General features: G+C 40.2%; 1 protein-coding gene across 5 annotated transcripts in view; it reads right to left on the reverse strand.

The window, feature by feature from the left end:
- FAM168B (family with sequence similarity 168 member B) overlaps nt 1-18089 on the reverse strand; it is a 42913-nt gene that overhangs the window by 9422 nt on the left and 15402 nt on the right. For 4 of the 5 annotated variants that reach the window (XM_036076898.2, XM_036076897.2, XM_078070630.1 and 1 more), the window contains exon 3: nt 17661-17744. The exons of the other annotated variant lie outside the window; for it this stretch is intronic. In XM_036076898.2, the coding sequence (XP_035932791.1) occupies nt 17661-17744 (84 nt within the window). The remainder of the gene's footprint in view (nt 1-17660; nt 17745-18089) is intronic. 5 annotated transcript variants of the gene reach the window in all.

The raw sequence follows: 18089 nt of genomic DNA on the forward strand, positions 1-18089 counted from the left end.
ATAAAAAAAATGGATCTTGTCATTTGCAACAACATGGATGGACCTAGAGGATATTACGTTAAGTGAAATAAGTTGGACTGAGAAAGACAAATACCATATGATCCAGTGATTTCACTTATATGTGCAATCTAAAAAACAAAACAAAACAAAAACCACAAACAGACTCAAAAATAGAGAACAAAGCAGTGGTTGCCGGACTGGGGGAGAAGGGAATGGTGATGGGCAAACCAGGTAAAGGGGATTAAGAGGTACAAACGTCCAGTTATAAAGTTAAGTCAGTCATGTAGACGAAAAGTAGAGTACAGAGAATATAGTCAATAATACTGTAATAACACTGTATGACTGTGCTAAGCAATGAGCAATACACAGAAATGTTAAATCACTATGTTTATACACCTAAAACTAATAAAAAAAAATTTAAAAAGGAAAGAAAAAAAGGCCTTAATTCAAACCCACTTTTGGGCCCGGCACAGGGAGGAACCACATGTGCAGTGAGGAACAAAGCAGTGTTACAGCCCTGACTGCAGTCAAGATCTGACACCACTGTGGCCCTGTCTATCCTCCACAAACATGTGACTTCATTTCTAGACCTGATGTGCAAGTATGTTTGTGGGGATTGGGGGAGAAGGGAAAAAACAAATGAGAAGGTTCTACTGAGAGTATACTCAACACAGGAATAGGAAAGAAATACCTGTCCTGTGGGAATACAAACTGGTACACCTTCCTGGGCCACAATCTGGTATTAAGAGTATGGATTGGAACAGACTCAACTCTAAGAATTCTCATCACAGTGTTGTTTATTACAGCAAAAAAAAAAGGGGACAGGGGAGAAACTTGTCAAACACCAGGGCTAAGGTAAAAAGATTTGAGTTAAGACAGCAAGTTGAACACATACATTTGCCTCTGTCCCCACCCAAAGTGACAATAAATCAGATTAATAAGTTAAAGATGTAAAGCCACAGAGACAAAGAATGGGAGAGAAGACAACACTTTGGAACCTAAAAAGCAGAAGTGGAAAATGATTTGGCAGACTCAAAATAGCTACATCACAGCCAACAGTGAAGAGGGCTGAGAAGCAGCCTGCTACCAGGCACACCCCTTCCCCAAAACCTGGAAACTATCAGCACTTGCTTCCAGTTGATGGAGGGCTAAAAGTCTCGAAGAGTGGCTAGAGTCTATTTGCTAAGCCAGAAGATGTCTGGCTCCCCATTCTTCCTGACTCCCCATCCCAACAAAGAACAGTGGCTTATTCTCAAGGGAGGGTATGAGAGGGTCTCTGAACTGCTATGTTCTTAGCAGCTTTATTCATAATGACCAAATGTCCACCAGCAAACTGGTACATCCATAGAATAAAATACTAGTTAGCAACCAAAAAGATACAACTGCTGATACATACAACATGGGATAAATCTCAAACTATAAGATGCAAAAGAAGCCAGACATAAGAATACATGCTGAGAGGTGCCTGGCTGGCTCAGTTGGTGGAGCACCTGACTCTTGATCTCAGGGTCCTGAGTTCAAGCCCCACATTGGGCACAAAGCCTACTTAAGAAAATTTTAAATTATTAAAAAAATCCATGCTAACTTCACTGATAGGAAACTCTAGGAAAGACCAACCTAATATTCCAAGATAGAAAACCGACTGGTGGTGGTCAGGGGCCAGAGGGCATGAAGGAACTTTTCGGGGAATGAAGTCACTTGACTGTGGAGGTGTTACACAACTGTATACTCCTGTCTAAAGACACCAGACCAACGGCTTAAAAGGATAACTTTTAGTATATGTAAATTATACCTCAATAAAACTGCTTTCTAAAAGTGAGAGAGGCTCCCGGGTGGAGCACTCAGTTAAGTGTCCGACTCTTGGTTTTGGCTCAGGTCATGATCTAAGGGTGATGAGATTGAGCCCTGCTTCCGGATCCACATTCAGGGTGGAGTCTGCTTGAAAATTCTCTCCCTCTGCCCCTCCCCCAAACCTCTCTCTAAAATAAATCTTCAAAAAAAATTTTTAAAAAAAGGTGTCTGAAGTACTATTTCTCATTCATTACGAGACAAGGGCTCACTCACTCACACTTAATTCATGGGCGTGTCAGACAGTACAACTGCTCATAAAGCTAGAGAAATACTTTCCATAGGACCCAGCAATTCATGCTCAGATATCTATCCTAGAAGAATGAAAACATATGTTCACACCAGGACTTATAAAAACTGTTCACCAAACTTCTTCATAATAGACAAAAATTGGGAAATAACGCTCATCAAAAGGAGAATGGATAAATTATGACACATCCAAATAAAAAAATACTAAGTATCAAAAGGAAAAAACACGAGTAAATCTCAAACCATGTTGAACACCACGTTGAATGTTTAAAAGACACCAGACACACAGAAGAGCACACATCGTATGATCTCATTTTCAATACAAAGCCTATAAATATACCTATGGTGGGAGAAAGGGGAAGGGTGGTTTGGAGAGGGCAGAAAGAAAGCATCTGGGATGATCAAAGTGCTTGGTATTTTCCTTCAGATGTGATAACATGAGTATATACAATTGTCAAAATCAGTCTAACCGAACACTTAATACATGGGTGTTTGTGCATAAATTATACCTCAACTTTAAAAAACAAGCTAAGTGAGGCACCTGGGTGGCTTAGTCAATTAAGCATCTGATTATTGACTTCGGCTCAGGTCATGATCTCAGGGTCCTGAGATCAAGCACCACGTCGGGTTATGCGCTCACTGGGGAGTATGCTTGAGATTCTCCTGTCACTCTCCCCCTCTGCCCCCCAGACCAAGCTCACACATGCTCTCTCTCAAATAAATCTCAAAAAAAAAAAAAAAAAAAAAAAGCTGAGTATTAAAAAATTAAAATTAGAAAAATTTATATTATTGGACTGTGGTTAGAAGTGGACATATATTTTGTTTTTAATTTAAGGGAGAGAAAGAGAATGATCCCAGGAATTTAAGATTATTTATTTATTGAGGAGGAGAGGCAGAGGGAGAGAGAATCTCAAGCACACTCCCCGCTGAGGAGTGGAGGCCAACAATGCACGGCTTGATCTCCTGACCCCGAGATCATGACTTGAGCCAAAATCAAGAGTTAGATGCTTAACCAACTAAGCCACCCAGGTGCCCCAAAATGCACCACTTTTATTTCTTTATTTAAATTCCATAGTACATCATTAGTTTCAGATGAAGTGTTCAATAATTCATCAGTTGCATACAGCACCCAGTGCTCATCACATCATGTGCCCTCCTTAATGCCCATCACCCAGTTATCCATCCCCCTGCCCACCTCCCCTCCAGCAACCCTCAATTCTTTCCTATAGTTAAGTCTCTCACGGTTTTTGTCCCTCTCTGAAGACTTCCCGTTCACTTTTCCCTCCTTTCCCCTATGATCCTCTATGCTGTTTCTTATATTCCACATATGAGTGAAACCATATAATTGTCATTCTGATTGACTTATTTCGCTCCAGGTCCATGCACATCCGTGTAATTAAATTGTAAGTATTCATCCTTTCTGATGACTAATATTCCATTGTGTGTGTATGTATATGTGTGTGTATATGTATACACACACACACACACACAAATATATATATATATATATACACACACACCACATCTTCATCCATTCATCTGTCAGTGGACATCTCAGCTCATTCCACAGTTTTGCTATTGTGGACACTGCTGCTATAAACGTTGAGGTGCAGGTGCCCCTTCAGATCACTACATTTGTATTGTTGGGGTAAATACCTAGTAGTGCAATTGCTGAGTTGTAGGGTAGCTGTATGTTTAACTTTTGAGGAACCTCCACACTGTTTTCCAGAGTGACTGTAATTCTTTTTAGTGGGGGTCTGGTTTTAGGATCAAGGTAATACTGGCCTCATAGAATGAGTATGGAAGTTCCTTCCATTTCTATTTTTTTGGAACAGTTTCAGAAAAACAGGTATCAATTTTTCTTTAAATGTTTGGTAGAATTCCCCTGGGAAGCCATCCAGCCCTGGACTCTTGTTGGGAGAGTTTTGATTATTGATTCAATTTATTTGCTGGTTATGGGTCTGTTCAGGTTTTCTATTTCTTAATGCTTCAGTTTGGGTAGTTTATATGTTTCTAGGAATGCATGTATTTCTTCAAGATTGCCTAATTTGTTGGCATTGAGTTGCTCACAATATGGTCTTAAAATTGTTATTTCCTTGGTGTTGGTTGTGATCTCTTTTTCATTCATGAGTTTATTAATTTGCATCCTTTCTCTTTTCTTTTTGATAAGTCTGGCTAGGGGTTTATTGATTTTAGTTAAGTCAAAGAACCAGCTTCTAGTTTCATTGACCTGTTCTACTGTTCCTTTGGTTTCTATTTCATTGATTTCTGCTCTAATCTTTATTATTTCTGTTCTCCTGCTTGGTTTAGGCTTTATTGGCTATTCTTTCTCTCAGCTCCTTTAAGTTGAAAGGTTAGCTTGTGTATTTGAGATAGAAATAATTTTTTGAGAACAGCTTGTATTACTATGTACTTCCCTCTTAGGACTGATTGCCTTTGCTGCATCCCAAAGGTTTTGAACAGCTGTGTTCTCATTTTCATTTGTTTCCATGAATTTTAAAATTCTTTATTTTCCTGGTCGACCCATTCATTAATAGGATGCTCTTTAACTTCCAAGTGTTTGAGTTCCTTCCCAATTTCCCTTTGTGACTGAGTTCAAGTTTCAAAGCTTTGTGGTCTGAAAATATGCAAGGAATAATCCCAGTCTTTTGGTACCACTTGAGACCTGATTAGTGACCCAAGGTGTTGCTCATGTACTCATGATCTCTCCTCTTTCATTCATGATTAATTTGGATCCTTTCTCTTTTCTTTTTCGTAAGTCTGGCTAGGTGTTTATCGATCTTATTAATCCTTTCAAAGAACCAGCTCATAGTTTCAGTGATCTACTGGGTTTTTTTTCATTTATGTATCATTGATTTCTGTTCTGATCTTTATTATTTCTCTTCTGCTGGATTTAGGCGTTATTTGCTGTTCTTTTTCCAGCTCCTTTAGGTGTAAGGTTAGGTTATGTATTGGATACTTTTCTTCTTTCTTAAGGAAGGACTGTATATATATTTCCCACTTAAGACCACCTTTGCTGCATCCCAAAGGTTTTGGACTGTTGTGCTTTCATTTTCATTGCTCCTATTTATATTTTAATTCTTCTATAATTTCCTGGTTGACCCATTCATTCTTTAGAGGGACGTTCTTTAATCTCCATGTATTTATGTTCCTTCCAAATTTCTTCTTGTGGTTGACTTCAAGTTTCACAGCACTGTGGTCTGAAATTATGCAGGAAATAATCCCATTTTTTTTGGTACCAGTTGAAACTTGATTTGTGACCAATATGTGATCTGTTTTGGAGAATGTTCCATGTGGACTTGAGAAGAATGTATATCCTGTTGCTTCAGGATGGAATGCTCCTTAGCTATCTGTGAGGTCCATCTAGTCCAGTGTGTCATTCAAAGCCCTTGTTTCCCTATCGATCTTCTGCTTAAATGATCTGTCCATCGTTGTGAGTGGAGTGTTGAAGTCCCCTAGTATTATTGCATTATTATCAATGTGTTTCTTTAATGTGGTTATTAATTGGTTTATATAATTGGCTGCTCCCAAATTAGGAGGATGAAGGAATGAATTTTTCACTCTGTTACCTTGTGTCTTCTGATTGGAGCATGTAGTCCATTTACATTCAGAGTGACTATTGAAAGATATGAATTTAGTGCCATTGTATTACCTGTGAAGTCCCTGTTTCTGTAGACTGTCTCTGTTTCTTTCTGGTGTGTGTTACTTTTGGGCTCTCTCTTTGCTTACAGGATCCCCTTTAGTATTTCTTGCCGGGCTGGTTTAGTGATCACAAATTATTTTCTGTTTTCCTGGAAGCTCTTTAATCTCTCCTTCCATTATGAATGGCAGCCTTGCTGGATAAAGTATTGCTGTATGTTTTTCTCATTTAGTACCCTGAATATATCATGCCAGCCCCTTCTGGTCTGCCAGGTCTCTGTAGATAGTCCTGCTGCCAGTCTAATGTTTCTACCATCGTAGGTTAAGGAGCTCCTGTCTCGAGCTGCTTTCAGGATTTTCTCTTTATCTTTAAAATCTACAAGCTTCACTATTATATGTCAGGGTGTTGATCTATTTTTACTGATTTTGAGGGGTGTTCTCTCTACCTCTTGGACTTGAATACCTGTTTCCTTCCCCAGATTAGGGAAATTCTCAGCTACAATTTTCTCAAATATACCTTCTGTCCCTCTCTCTCTTCTTCCTCTGGGACCCCAATAATTCTAGTATGGTTTTATTTTATGGTATTGCTGATTTCTCGAAGCCTCCCCTCAGGGTCCATTTAGTTGTTTTTCTCTCTTTTCCTCAGCTTCCTTCCTTTACAGCATCTTGTCTTCTATGTCACTAACTCTTCTGTCTCATTTACCCTAGCTGTTAGAGCATCTATTTGCAGATTAGACTGCATCTCAGTTGAACCATTTTTAATTTCAGTCTGATTAGATATTACTTCTGCTCTAAGAGATTTTCTAGTGTCTTTTATGCTTTTTTTCAGGGCCCAGCTAGTAAATTTATAACTCTTAACCTGAATTCCAGCTCTGACATTTTATGTATGTCCATATTGATTAGATGTGTGGCAGAGAGTTTTACCTCTGGTTCTTTCCTTTGTTTTGAATTCCTCCTTCTAGGCATTTTGCCCAGCGAAGAATGGATGAATAAGAGAACAAGAGCAAAAATATCAAACACGATCCAAGCGAAATACAGAACAGACAAATCCGAAGAGGTTAGAAACCAAAAAAGGAAAGATAAAGAAACAAAAGAAAGGGAAAAAAGAGAGAATATAATCTCCCAGGTGGACAAAACAGGGTGATCCATGTGGTCCTGGGAATATTTTGGTCTGTTAGAAGACACTAAATCCCAAAATTATAAAGAAAGCCAAGACTTATATATGTATATACAAAAATAAAATTCAATACAGTGAAAGAAGCCCAAAATGAAGAATATATCTATAAAATGCAAATGTAAAAATGAAAGTTAAAAAAAAAACTTAGAGAGTTGATAAAATAAAAAATTGAAAAGAAAAAAAGAAAAAGAAAATTTTAAAATGAAAGATAATAGAATCATGGAAAAAAACCTCAAATCCTATATAATATTTTCCCCTGGTGCTGGAGTTTTGCAATTCTGTGTGCGTGGTAAACTTGGTATTCCCCTGATGTTCCAGCTGGTCTCCTGGAGGAGGGGCCTGCTGTGCTGATTCTCAGGTGTCTCTGCCTGGGCGGAGTTGTACCTTCCCTTGCAAGGGGGCCCGGCTCGGTCAGTGTAAGCTGCTTCAGATTGTTCTATGTGGCTTTTGTTCCTTCTGCTTTAAAGGATGAAAATAAAAATGGCCGCACCCCATCTCCAGCCCCAGAGGTGAAAGATCACCATCCCCTCTTCAGTAAACCCTCAGGGAAAAGCAGTCTTCAATTTTGTGTGCCCCAAACTTTGCAGACTCTTGTGGTGTACACCTGTGCGGATCCTCATAGAGGTGGGAGGAGGGTCGCCTTGGGCTTGCAGCTTGCAGGGCCCGCACACGGACAGCAGTCGCCCCATCGTGTCCTGGTTCACAGTTAATGGCAAACCAAGCTGAGAGTCCACTCCCGGGCTCGCACACCGTAGCAGGTTTCCCCGCTCCAAAGCTTGGGAATTCTGCCAGCTCAGGCACCCCTGTTCTTTCTGAGACCCCGGGGATCCTGAGACCATACTGTCCCACCTTGGATTCTGCCCCACTTTGCCACCTGAGCACCTTTCAGGCAGGGATGTCCCTCACAGAAGCAGACTTCTACAACTTCCGATTTTGCACTCCGCTGCTATTATCACTTTCTGGTAGCCAGCGTATGGAGACTCCCTCCCCCCACCATTTATCATCTTCTGATATATCCCCTCAGATTCACTTCTCCACATCTGCCTTGCATAAAGTGGTCACTTTTCTATTTGTAGAATTCCACCAATTCTTTTCTTACATCTCAGGTTGAATTCACAGGTGTTCAAAATGATTTGAAAGTTAGCTAGCTAAATTCAAAGGACCAGATGAAACGAGGTCCCCTACTCTTCCTCCACCTTGCCTCCCTCTCTGTGCCAGTTTTAAATGATGCTTTTTTTGAGCCACAAGAAAGAAATCCCCCTTTTCTACAAGGATCAAGTTAATCTAGAGGTCCTTCTTAGAACTGTTATGTACTTGCCTAGGTTCACTCCCCAAAATGCCCTGCATGGCATTCATTATGAAGATGCTGATAAAGATACTACTGCCCAAAATGTCACAAAGTCCTATGTAGCACAGCGGGTACAACCCCAGATCTGGCTGTGAGTCCTGACTCCTTTGCCCAAACCAGGCACCTCCCAGGCTCAGCTACTTTCTGTCTGAAGAGTGAAAAGACCCTCCAAAGTTTTACTGTACTATTCTGAAATTCATTTTAACTGTTATGTTAACTGTAAGTAAAAATAACAAATAGCCACTCTGCTCAGGTGTAGTGCTTCCATCACCAGGATTGGTCACAAGTATGCCCACCACGCATTAGCATTTCATTGATCCCAATATGATAAATTGATTCAGAAAAAGCAGCTGCCTGAGGAAGTGAAAACATACAAGCAATGAATTCATGACCTGGAGAAAAAAGAGCCTCTAAAAAGCCTATCACTATTCCTAATAAGAAAGTTACAGACCATTTTGTCACTGTTCAAACTGCAGAAAGAGCTTGGAGCTTGGACTGTATACAAAACGGAAGCTGCCAACCTGAACAAGCTTCCAGAAATACAGTATAAAACCAAAACAAGATCTAGGCATACAACCCTTCACAGAGAGATTCTCTGATTCAGAAGCACTGTTTTGACCAACCACATCCACCAAAAAAGGTGAAGTCCTTCACTCACAACCAATGAATGGTCAACCTACAATGCCTTTCATTTCTTCTAATGGAGGCCTGAGGCTACTGCTGCAGAAATCCCTCCAGCTGGCCCTAGGTCTCTTACTTATCTGAAGATGTCTTGTAACACCTGCCTGTATGTATGCTTTGTTAAAGATGATGAGATGACTCCAAGAAGCTACTATGTATATGCACCTGTCAGAATGCAATGGAATGGTACACTTAAAATGTATGCATCTCGTTTGTCAATTTCACCTAAAAAAAAAAAAAAAACTAAAATAGAATTGCAAATACTAATGATAAGCACAGTGAACCAAATGGGGTGAAGTGTATTAATGTCAACTTACTTTGAAACACATCAAAAAACATGAGGCACTGCAGGTAGAGGGAAGGATACATATGTGATACAAGTAAAATGTTAATTCTCAAAATTGATTTTAGGGGTGCCTGCCTAGCTGTGGGTGGAACACATGATTCTTGAGCTCCAGCTTAAGAGTTCAAGCCCCACACAGGGGGCAGAAATTACTTAAATAAATAAAACTTAAAAAAAAAAAAAAAGGTTTTAAAAGGTTTAATTGTAGGGGTGCTGGGGTGGCTAAGTCAGTTAAGTATCTGACTCTTGATTTCAAGCTCAGGTCATGAGCTCGAGGTTGTGAGAACGAGCCCTGTATGGGGCTCTGCACTAGGTATGGAGCCTGCTTGCCTGCTTAAGATTCTCTCCCCTCCCCACCATGGTGCACATTCTTAAAAAAACAACAAAAAAGTTTAATTGTAGAATCTTGGCAGTCTACATGTAGATGTTCACTGTGAACGTTTTTTCAGTTTCTCTGTATAATGAAAATATTCACAATAAAAATGTTGGAAAAACGGTCACCCACTATTATTACTAATGACAGCAATGATTTTTTTAAGATTTATTTATTTATATGAGAGAGAGGGAGGGAGTATGAGGGGGGTGGCAGAGGGAGAGGCAGTTGAGAATCTTAGGCAGACTCTGTGCTGAGCACAGAGCCTGACCGGGTCTCCATCTCATGATGCTGAGATCACCACGTGAACAGAAACCAAGAGTCGGACGCTCAACAGATTGGAGAATGACCCCAGGGTAAGGCGTAATCTAGGATACCAGGTCCAGGGAAGACAAAGCAGTGCCCCAGCAATGATTTTTAATATACGTTATCTTACTGCATATTTTTTAACTGTGAGCTATGTCCTAATACTAAACCAGAAAATTTACTGTTTTCTTGTATAGGTACTTTCTAACCAACACTCAAGACAAATCAGTTTCAAGGAAAACAAACACGTCCCCTGTCAGTTAAAACTGAATGTGCCGGGCATCTGGGTGGCTCAGTCGGTTAAGCATCTGCCTTCGGCTCGGGTCATGTTCCCAGGTTCCTGGGATCCAGTCCCATGTCGGGCTCCCTGCTCAGTGGGGAGCCTGCTTCTCCTTCTCCTCCCTGCTCATGCTGTCTCTATCTCTGGCTCTCTCTCAAATGAATAAATAAAATCTTTAAAAAACAAAAAAACTGAGTGTGTGCCAGGCATCTTCCTTTTTTTGTTTGTTTTATATAGCACTAGCTCCAACGTTATCACACAGGAACACCTCAACAGGAAACTTAAAATGCATACACACACCTCTCATAGTATCCAAAACTGACAAGGCCTCTCTAAAACTTATTAACCATTCACAATACAAAACCAAATACTGGGGCGCCTGGGTGGCTCAGGTGGCTAAGCGTCAGCCTTCAGCTCAGGTCATGATCTCTGGGTCCTGAGATTGAGCCCCACATTAGGCTCCCTGCTCAGTGGGAAAGTCCGCCTCTCCCCCTACTCATGCTCTCTCTCAAATAAATAAAAAAAAAAAAAAAAAAAAAAAAAACACACACACAAATACATTCACCGCACAGTCTTTTAAAAACAGTAATAGCTTTCCAGATTGTCCTTTCCTAAAAAGACCATCCATTCCAATGCAACACAGACAACAAAATGATTAGAACCTTTCTCCTTTCCCTCTCACCAAAAAAGTGAGTCACCGTTGGTTGACTTCCCTCAGGGAAAAGTTCATGTCTAGGGCCACTGTTCTTAGACTGCTAACTGTGAGGTGCCAAAAGCTTTTTATATTCAAATAGATCACATTTCTTCCAAAAGTACCGTATACTGCACAAGATTTTATGTAAGTTTCTCAGCATAATAGTTAGAAAATTCAGAACAACAGGGGCACCTGGCATGCAATTCTTGATCTCGGGGTCATGAGTTCAAGCCCCATGTTGGGTGTAGAGATTACTTAAATAAATAAAAACTTAGAAAAAAATATATTTAAAAAGAAAAAAAAAGAAAATTCAGAACATAAAATGTATGTGAAAAGGAAAGACCTGCATCAAGACACAGCTCAAGAAATTTCAAAACACTGGAGACAAAAATACTACAGATTACCATAGAGAAACCCAGCTTACAGTCAATCAAGCATCAGCAAGGTATCACAATTCTCAGCAGCAACAATGGAAGCTGGAAAACAAACAATGTCCTCAAAATTCTGGGGGAAATAATTGCTAGCCTAGACTTCTGTAACCAAACTATTGAAGTATGAGTGCAGAACAAAATGTTTTCAGACATGAAAAATCTCGAAATTGTGACTCTCCTGTACTACTGGGAGACTACTGAAGGAGATCCTCCACTGAAACCAAAAGGTAAACTAAGAAAGACAAGGAATTGAACAGAAGGAAAAGGTTTAAGAAATCCCTGAGATGTTGGAGAAGAATGACCCCAGGGTAAGGCGTAATCTAGGATACCAGGTCCAGGGAAGACAAAGCAGGTGCAGAAGAAAATAGCCACACCTTCACTGAAGGATGCTCACAGGGTCACAGTAACAGGGATAGGAAGGAGGGAGGTTACCTTTAAACTAAGTGCATGTAAACCTTTAATTTAAACGAGAGAAAACAGATCCCATGACCCCACAACCTGGTAACATTCTAAGGCTTTTCTCTCCTATGTGACTGCCATAAGTGAAGTTTATTTTTTTTAAACAAACCTGGGGTCTTACTTCATGGACATAATTCAAATATTCCCCAATTTATTCTCCATCCAGCCCTGCATGGCAACAACCAAGGAAGCTATTTCATCACTCTTTAACATTTCTCTCCCTTTAAAATGTATGCTGGTGGGTAGGGGGGAGAGGTTAAATAGTTCACGGGTATTAAGGAGGGCACTTGTGTTGAAGCACTGGGTGTTATATGTAGGTGATGAATCACTAAATTCTACACCCGAAACTGGTATTACACTGTATGTTAACTGGAATTTTAAAACTTGGAAAGAAAAAAGATAAATACCCCCCCAAATGCACGTTAATGTAGTGTTTAAATCATTTCTTAAATAGAGTTTACTACAAAGAACTGAATGTTTTCTTGAGGACTTCAGATGATCATTGCAAATATTATTATAGAAACTCACGACTGTAAATGGGAGAAGAGAAGCCTGAATGTGCAGCCTCAGGGCCATGAGAGCCTGATTGTGTGCATGCTGCCTGCCAGAATCCTCAAACAACACAGCTGCAGGAATATGTTAATTCATTATACAAATGCCAAAAATGAAATAAAATAACTTTCCCAGGAGTGACACAGCTACGATTTGAGCCACATCTAGCAAACTCCACACCCCAAACTCTTTCCAATATATTGCTGATTCCAAAAAAAGACAGCCCACTCATGTTGCACAGGTACTCAGCCTACTACACTTGTTCATGAGGATGAAATAAATGACACCTCCATCAGAGTAATGGAATCTTTCAGCAAAAGACATGATATCTCATCACAAGGTTCTCTAAACCCTCACTGTGTCACACTTAGAAGAGCTAAGAAATAAGCAGTATTAGGATTGCCAAAGTGCTTTAAAAGCCAATCTCCACGAACACACCACCTGTACTACACATCAGCTTTGTCCACAAATCTGGTGCTGAGGGAACCAGAAGGCAGATTGAGAAAGCAGCAGAAATGGAGACAAACTTCTTTTTGCTTAACCTTTTTATAGTGACAACTCTGGCTTGCTCATCAGGTAAGATAAAAAGGCCCACTGAAAAGGAAAATTTTAAAATTCACAATATGGGGACGCCTGGGTGGCTCAGTCGGTTAAGCGTCTGCCTTCGGCTCAGGTCATGATCCCGGGGTCCTGGGATCAAGTCCCACATCGGGTTCCTTCCTCAGCGGGGAGCCTGCTTCTCCCTCTGCTGCTCCCCTTGCTTGTGCTAACTCTCTCTCTGACAAATAAATAAATAAAATCTTTAAAAAAAAAAAAAAAAAAAAAAAATTCACAATATGAAACACTGAGCAGATCCCAGAAAAAGATGGGAGCACAGCTGTGGCCCAGACTCAAATCAGGTGGCTAAAATCACTGGGGGACGTTGGTGGAACCTTCAAAGTGCTTTTATTTTCTCATTTGCAAATTTCATATACATCTTTATCCCCAGCCTCTTCCTAGCTTATTTTTTATTCTCAGCTTCTTCTGTCGTTTACAAATTTCACATACATCTTTATTACCAGCTTTCCCTAAAAATCAGAGGGTCTGACAATACTGGGCCAGCAGTCAGGCAGTTGACAACTCTTTGCCATCTATCAGTGGATGCCCCTTTGTACAAAGCAGGCCCTCTTGGCAGCCACCATCCCCAATAATCCCATTACTCAACACCTGCCTGGCCCAGCTTCTTGGTTACAACAGCAACTTGAGAGCAGTCTTAGAAAAGTAGCAAGAAATGACTCATCTCCCAAAGAGAAGATGGATGACACCGGTTCTACAGGTTGGCCTGAGGCACCCCAAAGGAGGAAGCTAACCAGACCTAAAAACACCAAGCTTCCTCTTGGGGGAGCATTGTACACTCTGGGCAAGGATAACAGCTTTGCCAGCCTCAAACAAGCCTGAGGCTCTTTTTGTAAAAGAATATAAAAGAATTGGAAGCTTCTCGTACATTTTTTTTTTTTTAAGATTTATTTACTTGAGAGAGAGAGAGAACACGTGAGCATGCGTGGGGGACAGGGAAGCAGGACAGAAGAGAATCCCAAGCAGACCCTGTGTTGAGCGCAGAGCCTGATGCAGGGCTTGATCCCACAACCCTGAGATCACAACCTGAACCAAAACCAAGAGTTGGACACTTAACTGACAGCGCCAGCCAGGCACCCCGCTTTTAGTACAATTTTACATTAACCTGTTGTACTCCAAGAAGAAAATGAATATAGGTGAGCTACCATGGAAAATTCTACAATGTGCCATTTTATGGTGATCTGCTAACAACTAATTCTTAAGCAGAAAAATGAACTTCAATTTATTCCTCCCATCATATACAAAAACTAAACCAAAATGGGCAACAGACTTAAATGTAAAAGCCAAAACTATAAACTAGAAGAAAACAGGAGAACATCTTTGTGATTTACGTTAGGCAAATATTTCTTAGAAATAACACCAAACACATGACCCATAAATGAACAAAACAATCTGAAAATCATTAAATTTCAAAACTCTTGCTCTTAGGGCGCTTGGCTGGCTCAGTTGGTGGAGCAAACGACTCTTGATCTTGGAGTTGGAAGTTCAAGCCCTACGCTGGGTGTAGAGATTACTTACAAAGAATCTTAAAAAAAAAAAAAAAATAGAATAAATAAAAAAATAAAAACTCTTGCTCTTCGGGGCACCTGGGTGGCTCAGTCGTTAAGCGTCTGCCTTCGGCTCAGGTCATGATCCCAGGGTCCTGGGACTGAGCCCCACATCGGGCTGCCTGCTCCGCGGGAAGCCTGCTTCTCCCTCTCCCACTCCCCCTGCTTGTGTTCCCTCTCTCGCTGTTTCTGTCAAATAAATAAAATCTTAAAAAAAAAAAAAACTCTTGCTCTTTTAAAGACACTGTTAAGAAAATGAAAAAAGCCACAGACTGGGAGAAAATAGCTGCAAATCATCTGTAAAACAAGTCTCAAACTGAACAATAAGAAAACAAACTCAAAAACTGACATACAATAAAGATGTACACACTTAAAACCAAAGACGTTACAAATGGCAAATAAGCACATGAAAAGATGCTCAACATTATTAGTCATTAGGTTAAGTTCAAATTAAAACTGAAATGAGACATTACTACACACCCCCTAGAATGGCTAAAATTAAACAGAATGACTATACCAAGTGTTGACATGGAGGTAAAGGAACTGGAACTCTCATACACTGTGGATGGGAACATAAAATGGTACAACCACTTTGGAAGACAGTTTGGCAATTTTTTACAAAGTTAAATATACACTTGCTTTGAGAACCAGCCACTCCCCTCCTTTGTATTTACTCAAGAGAAATGAAGCATATATCCACACAGACTTGTACAGAGCTATTCACAGCAGTTTCATCTTTAACAGCCCCAAACTGCAAATAATCCATTCGTTCATCAACTGGCAAATGGGTAAGCAAATTGTGGTATTTCCAAACAATGGAACCCCACAATAAAAAGGAAACAATTACTGATAAACACTATGACATGGATGTTAATTACGCTGAATGAAAGCAGTCTGAAAAAGAAGAGTACATTCCATAGGATTCATTTATACAAAATTTTAGAAAATAAGGCAATCTACAGTGAGAGAAAACAGATCAGTGATTTCCTGGATATCCTGGTGGAGATTACAAAGGGGCAGGAGAAAACTTTTAGTGATAAGAGCTGTTTACTCCCAACTGTGAGGGTGATACATATGTGAGGTTTATACACATTATATCAAAAATTATCTAACTATACACTTTAAATATGTACAATTTACTGTATGTCATCTACACCTCAAGAGAACTACTTTTAAAAAGTTAAACAACCTGAGAAGTTTTACAAAAAGAGATGGGTGGTGCCATTTAGCTGTTGAAGAATCCAGTAAGGTGTAGTGAAAAGAAGGGCCATATGCACCCCAATGTTAGCAGCAATGTCCACAATAGCCAAACTGTGGAAAGAGCCGAGATGCCCTTCAACAGACGAATGGATAAAGACATGGTCCATATATACAATGGAATATTACTCAGCCATCAGAAAGGATGAATACCCAACTTTTACATCAAATGGATGAGACTGGAGATTATGCTAAGTGAAATAAGTCAAGCAGAAAAAGTCAATTACATATAGCTTTACTTATTTGTGGAATATAAGGCATAGCATGAGGACATTAGGAGAAGGAAGGGAAAAATGAAGGTGGGGAAATCGGAGGGGGGACGAACCATGAGAGACTATGGACTCCGAGAAACAAACTGAGGGTTTCACAGGGGACGGGGTGGGGGATGGGTTAGCCCAGTGATGGGTATTAAGGAGGGCACATATTGCATGGAGCACTAGGTGTTATACGAAAACAATGAATCATGGAACACTGCATCAAACACTAGACATAATAAAATTAAATTAAATTAAAAAAAAAAATCCAGTAAGTAATAACGTAATATTGCTGATCCCAGGGAAGAGATTTCCATAACTGATCCCAAAAGATAGGCATTTGTAGCAGGTACTCTAGGCCAGGTGGGAGAGAAAGAAAGAAAGTAAAAGCTGGCAAAAACACAAAACAAAAATATTTTGGAAAGAACCGGCCAATGTGGCAAAGAACTAGAGATTTAAAGTTGAGAGTCTCGCCTTTACAGTCACAGGAAACCTTCATCTGAGAACACTACTCTGGTGTAAGCAGGGAGGGAACATGAACCAGAGGTGAAAAGGCTTGGGAGCAGGATGAGGAAGCCAAGGTCTTTGGGTGTGAGCTACAAGCTGAACAAATGCAGTCAGAGTAGGAATAGAAAAGGAGAAAGAGAAGGGTCACAGAAGGAAGAATTTTATGATTAGCAAAATACGGAGAATTCAGGGAAAGGACACTACTCCTATCTCCTTTTCTGTCAAAGTTAACTGTGTGAGGCTAGGGGTTTCAAGGTGAAAAAAGTGAAGCACCCCAGCAGATCCATGAGGCCAAGACTTGAGGTCAGTGTGGGCCACCACTGCTGCAGGAGAATCACAAAGTCCAGTGTCAGTGAGTAAAGCCTGGAATAAGCCCACACCGAAGTACAAGCTCACAGAGGAAAGTCCCACTCTCTTTACAAAGTTCAGACCCAAACCAAGTTAACTTTCAACTGTATCACTGATTTCTAAAATCTAAAACTATTCTCATGCATATGAAATAAGACTTTGTTTTAAAACCATAAAAGGGACAGCATAGGGAATATAGTCAGTGGTATTGTAATAGGGTTGTCTGGTGACAGATGGTAGCTACACTTGTGGTACGAATAGCATAAAGTACATTTGTAGAATCACTATGCTGTACACCTGAAACTAATGTAACATTATCACCTACACTTGAAAGAAAAAATAACAGAACTATAATCAGAGTGCTAAAACACTGGAGAGAAATCAGTCGTCTCCAAAAACGTTAGCAACATGGAAATTCCACCTATTAACTAGGCAAAATGATCTTTAATTTCTAGTAATCAACATTATTTCATAAATACGTGTCCTGGCACTAGTCACCTGTAACAACGTATGATTAGAATAAAGATCTATGTTGTGGAAGAACATCAGAAATGCAGCGTCTGAAGTTTTACATGCAGTAAGAATAAAGTTTTTATCACACTCATCAACAAGGCTGAACTTATGAACCAAGAGATCAATTTAAACCCAAATCCTAATTCTATAACCACACTTCTCAAAACCTACCCACTTACATTCTCCCCCAGCCATGCGGACAAAGCACTTCTGCCAGCCAGCACATATACGCTGCATACCTGTTTGGAAGGTAGGATTCGCTCCAGGGTACATGTTGGGGGAGTAGGCGGGAGCTGCAGCTGCATAGCCCATGGGGAAACCAGCTGGAGAAAAAGAACAATGGGATATCACCACCTGAAGGAGTAACATAATGTTACAACCATGGCTCCCACAGACCCAGTCATTCTTACCTTCTTCATCAAACTCCACAGACTGACTTAAGGAGCCCAACAGTATTACATATGATAAGCAGTTTGTCACTAGTTGTCTCCTTTCCTCAGAATTGGGATGGGTCACAGATATCCATTTACAGATGAATAGATAAAGAAGATGTGGTATATATATACAATGGAATATTACTCAGCCATAAGAAAGAATGAAATCTTACCATTTCCAACAATGTGCATGGAACATCGGGTATTATGCTAAGCGAAGTAAGTCAACCAGAG

The sequence above is a fragment of the Halichoerus grypus genome, chromosome 4, assembly GCF_964656455.1.
Source record: "Halichoerus grypus chromosome 4, mHalGry1.hap1.1, whole genome shotgun sequence".
NCBI lineage: Eukaryota > Metazoa > Chordata > Mammalia > Carnivora > Phocidae > Halichoerus > Halichoerus grypus.